The sequence below is a fragment of the Microtus ochrogaster genome, chromosome 5 (genome assembly GCF_000317375.1).
Source record: "Microtus ochrogaster isolate Prairie Vole_2 chromosome 5, MicOch1.0, whole genome shotgun sequence".
In the NCBI taxonomy this organism is placed as follows: Eukaryota; Metazoa; Chordata; class Mammalia; order Rodentia; family Cricetidae; genus Microtus; species Microtus ochrogaster.
In genome coordinates, this window is record NC_022012.1 from 12,936,783 (window position 1) to 12,940,688 (window position 3,906).

At 39.0% G+C, this 3,906-nt stretch overlaps 1 protein-coding gene across 1 annotated transcript in view; it reads right to left on the reverse strand.

Moving 5' to 3' along the window:
* Naalad2 (N-acetylated alpha-linked acidic dipeptidase 2) overlaps nt 1–3,906 on the reverse strand; it is a 46,865-nt gene that overhangs the window by 41,863 nt on the left and 1,096 nt on the right. Inside the window, exons 3-4 of the mRNA XM_026779286.1 lie at nt 3,589–3,700; nt 808–994 (exon numbers count right to left, since the gene is read on the reverse strand). Of these exons, the coding sequence (XP_026635087.1) occupies nt 808–994; nt 3,589–3,700 (299 nt within the window). The remainder of the gene's footprint in view (nt 1–807; nt 995–3,588; nt 3,701–3,906) is intronic.

The window sequence follows — 3,906 nt, forward strand, 5'->3', positions numbered from 1 at the left end:
AAAAAAAAAAAAAAAAGAGCCCTCCCTAACATGCTTTGCAGTCCTTGCCTATGATTTTCAGAAGGTCTCATAGTTGAATCTTGCCATCTCTAACTCCTTAAGATACAATATAATCCTATGACCCGTCTCCAGAGCTTATCTATTCCTCTACCCCTTTCTGTAGTCCACTTTGCTTTCACATTATTGTAACATATAAAATCTTTAGACTCTGCCAATAATACTGAGCCAGGATACACTTTCATGCATGTCTAGTACTTCCTCTGACTAGAACTCTCTTCCTTGCTTTAAGTTTTCATGTGGTTAAACTCTTATTCTCTTTTCTGACTCATGTATCAGTTCCTCCAGCAAGACTTTTTATCTCCTTGTTTAGGCTAAATGGCTGAACCTTAGTTCTCTCTTCCCAGAACTTAGCCTACTGATTTTAAATGACATATGCCTTTGTCTGCCTCAGCCCCCTAAGCAAAGGAAATATGTACTAGTCTTCATTCTGGCCTAAGGAATTAGTACCATGCTTAACACAAATAGACACGGAAGAGTGCAGCACATCACCATTTCTGAATTATGTGAACGGCACCACACTATCAACAAATTTATATTGGTACTTGACTCTGCATTCCAATTAGTGAAGAAGCAAGAAACAAGCAATGAATTAGGTTGGTTGTGTGCACCTTACCACAGATTTGAGGATAGTTTGGCTCATACAACAGATTCCAGGCCAGCAAAAGCTAAAAAGTGAGATCCTGTCTCAGGGGCAAAGTACAAACCAGGGATTTCAAGATAAGAAAACTCCCAAGAATTCCACATCACCTCAGTTCCATGGCCATCCACAATCGATACATAGTTTGCATTTGTCTCATTTGGGTAAGATAAGAGAACATCATAATGAACCAAATTGGCTGAATCTAATCCAAATTTCTTCCACTGTGTTTGGATTTTTTTGGCAAGTAGTAAATTTTGTTCTGTTCCTGCCAGATGAGGAGCTATTGTAAAGGACCTGAAATGAGATCAATAGAATTGGAAGGTAAGAGCGTGCATCCAAACAAGGCTCCATGGCTCTCCCTTGAAGCAGTCCATGCCAATTATGTATCAGACATAGAAAAATCTCAGTCAGATATACCAATTTCTTAGACATGACTCTTTAAAATAATTGAACACAACTTCAATTTTCATGGTATAGCTGGGCACAGTGGTGCATGTCTTTAATCCCAGTACGCAGAAGCCAGAAGCAGTTATAACTCAAGTCCAGCCTGGTCTACACAGTGAGTTCTAGGACAGTCAGAGCTACATAATGAGATCCTGTCTTGAAAAAACCAAAACCAAAACCAACCAGCCAACCAATCTTCATGTTATGTTCCCTGCAGAAACGACGAATTCCATGGTAAACACACTAGCACGGAACCAAACGCGAGAAGACACCTTTAAGAATGTCACTGCTCTAGGACAATGCAACACCCTGATGTTTATGAGTAAATGGAGGACATTTTGAGGGAGAAGTCTCAGCATTTCTCAGGGACAGCCAGGTACTCTGCATTTGGCTTAGATGATTCTATCAGTTGTAACAGGTATGTAGAAGTGTATTTACTTCATTGAAATTAAGGTCTATGAATTTTTGTATTCTTTAGTGCCAAAATCTTTTTTGTGACTTGAGAAGCACAGATCTGTCAAACTTCCTTGGGTGATATTTTCTTAGTCTGGGTGGGAATGAACTATAGCATTTTAATAACCCCACAAGGAGTTATTCATAAGATTTATTTCACAAATATTATGTTAAAGGTTTCTTCTCTTTTCCACTTGCAACAGTAGAGAAAAAAATAAAAATTTTTGTAAATTAGTTTTAAAGTTAACTAAAGGATGACCAAAAAATTAGCAAAAACAAAAAAAGAAAAACAAACCCTCCATGGACATGAAGATGCATTTTCATTGGAAACTTGGAACCAGCACTTTTACAGTGTGTCTCCATCCTCACCACCGCTCTTCCTTTTCCTTAGTTTGCAAATAAGGGAGCTGAAAAAGTAGTTCATATTTTTATAGCTAGAACCTGAAATTATAATTTTCTGATTTTGAGAAATAGTATTTTTCAGTAGTTGGTCTGCTCTTATTGCACAATTGCTCAAGATACTCAGACTAAAATCCTCCTACCCCAGCCTCCTTCCCTGTTACTGTGCTCAATCAAAGCTTCCGCTCAACAGTGCTCTTTCCACGGTCATTGTTGTCGTTTGCAGACTTTGCATAGGCCTTCTTTCCAGACATAATTTTTTTCCCTCTGCTTGAGTCTTACCCTCTCCCACCTGCAAACTATGACTGAAAAATGAAGACTCAATTATCAAGCTCTGTGAAGCTTTCTCTCTCTAGTTAAGCCATTAAGTGAAAACTGCAGGCTATAGATGTTTAATGTCAAATATTTCTTTTACAAAGTACAAATGAGGTTAGACTAGCTATTTTACAACTAGAGAGAAATACATGGAGCCTAGGTATATTTGATTTCTACTTTACATCCTTTTGTTGGTTATGGGTTGTTTGTTTTCTTTTGTTTTCAACTTGACAACCTAGAGTCTTCTAGAACAGGGAATTTCAATTGAGGAATTGCCTTCTTCAGACTGGCCTTTTAGGTACGTCTGTGGGGCATTTTCTTGATTAATGGTTGTTTTGCGAGGGCCCAGCCACTGTGGGCAGTGCCATGCCTGGGCAGGCAGTCCTGGAATCAATAAAAAAGCAAACTGAGCAAGCCAGAAGAAACAAGCCAGTAAACAGTTATAAAACTGCAAGGTTTTTTTTTTTTTTTAAAGTTATTTATTATGTATACAATACTCCATCTGTATGTATACCTGCAGGCCAGAAGAGAGCTCCCTGTCTCATTACAGATGGTTGTGAGCCACCTCATGGCCGCTGGGAATTGTACTCAGGACCTCTGGAAGAGCACCCAGCGCTCTCAACCTCTGAGCCATCTCTCCAGCTCAAAACTGCAAGGTTTTGAACTGTGTCGTTTATGCAAATTATAATCCAACAAAGCTGATTTGTTTGTAGCACTCCTTTTGAGGGAGTCTGAGAACAAAAACGTGTTATAGAAACTGCCTTGCAAAAGAAGTTGAAAAGTTTACACTGTCCTTATGTTTCCATTTCGTTCAGTGATTGAGAAAAAGAAAAGAAAAAAAAATTTGCAAAATAAGAAAACCAGTCAGAAGGGCTGATCTCCTTTCTAAGTCACCCGGCTGCCAGTGTCCTAACTCTTCTTAACAGAAGGCAGTAAAGAAAGGGTGCTGGGAGAAAGGAAGACATAACATTCTTCTGATTCCCATGCACAAGGAACAAAAACATCTCACTCAGTTGCAGTTCAAGGTTACATGAAGATGAAAGGTCTCTAAATACACCAATCAGACCCTTTCCTGCGGGATGAAGTTATGGGTGAGAAACGGCACCTCTGTAACAAGCATGGATTTCATCCTTAGTGGTTTAGACACATTTTTTAAAAAATCAGTGAATTGATGAACAATGTATAATTTCACATATAAATAAAGGCGGGCCAAGTTTAAATTCATCTGTTCATGCAACAAACACTATTTCTACAATAAGAATGCAACACAAACTTACCGGAGAAAAGATCTAATGTTTTCAGCCTTCATTTCAGATAACAGTGTCCACTGCATCCTCTGATGAGAACCAGCTGAAGTAGATGTTTCTTTCAGAGGTTTAATAAGCCAGCCTGGGGGTAGAGTGAAATCACAGATACACACTCCACACACAGAAATACACAGACACTCATAAAGATGCAGAACAAGCATACTGGTTGCTTCTGACAAGCAGAAACCAAATAAAGTAAAAACAAACAAACTACAACAACAACAGTTTGGATGCTCACCTTCCTAGACCTGGATGGAGTGGGGAGGACCTTGCACTGCCCACAGGGCA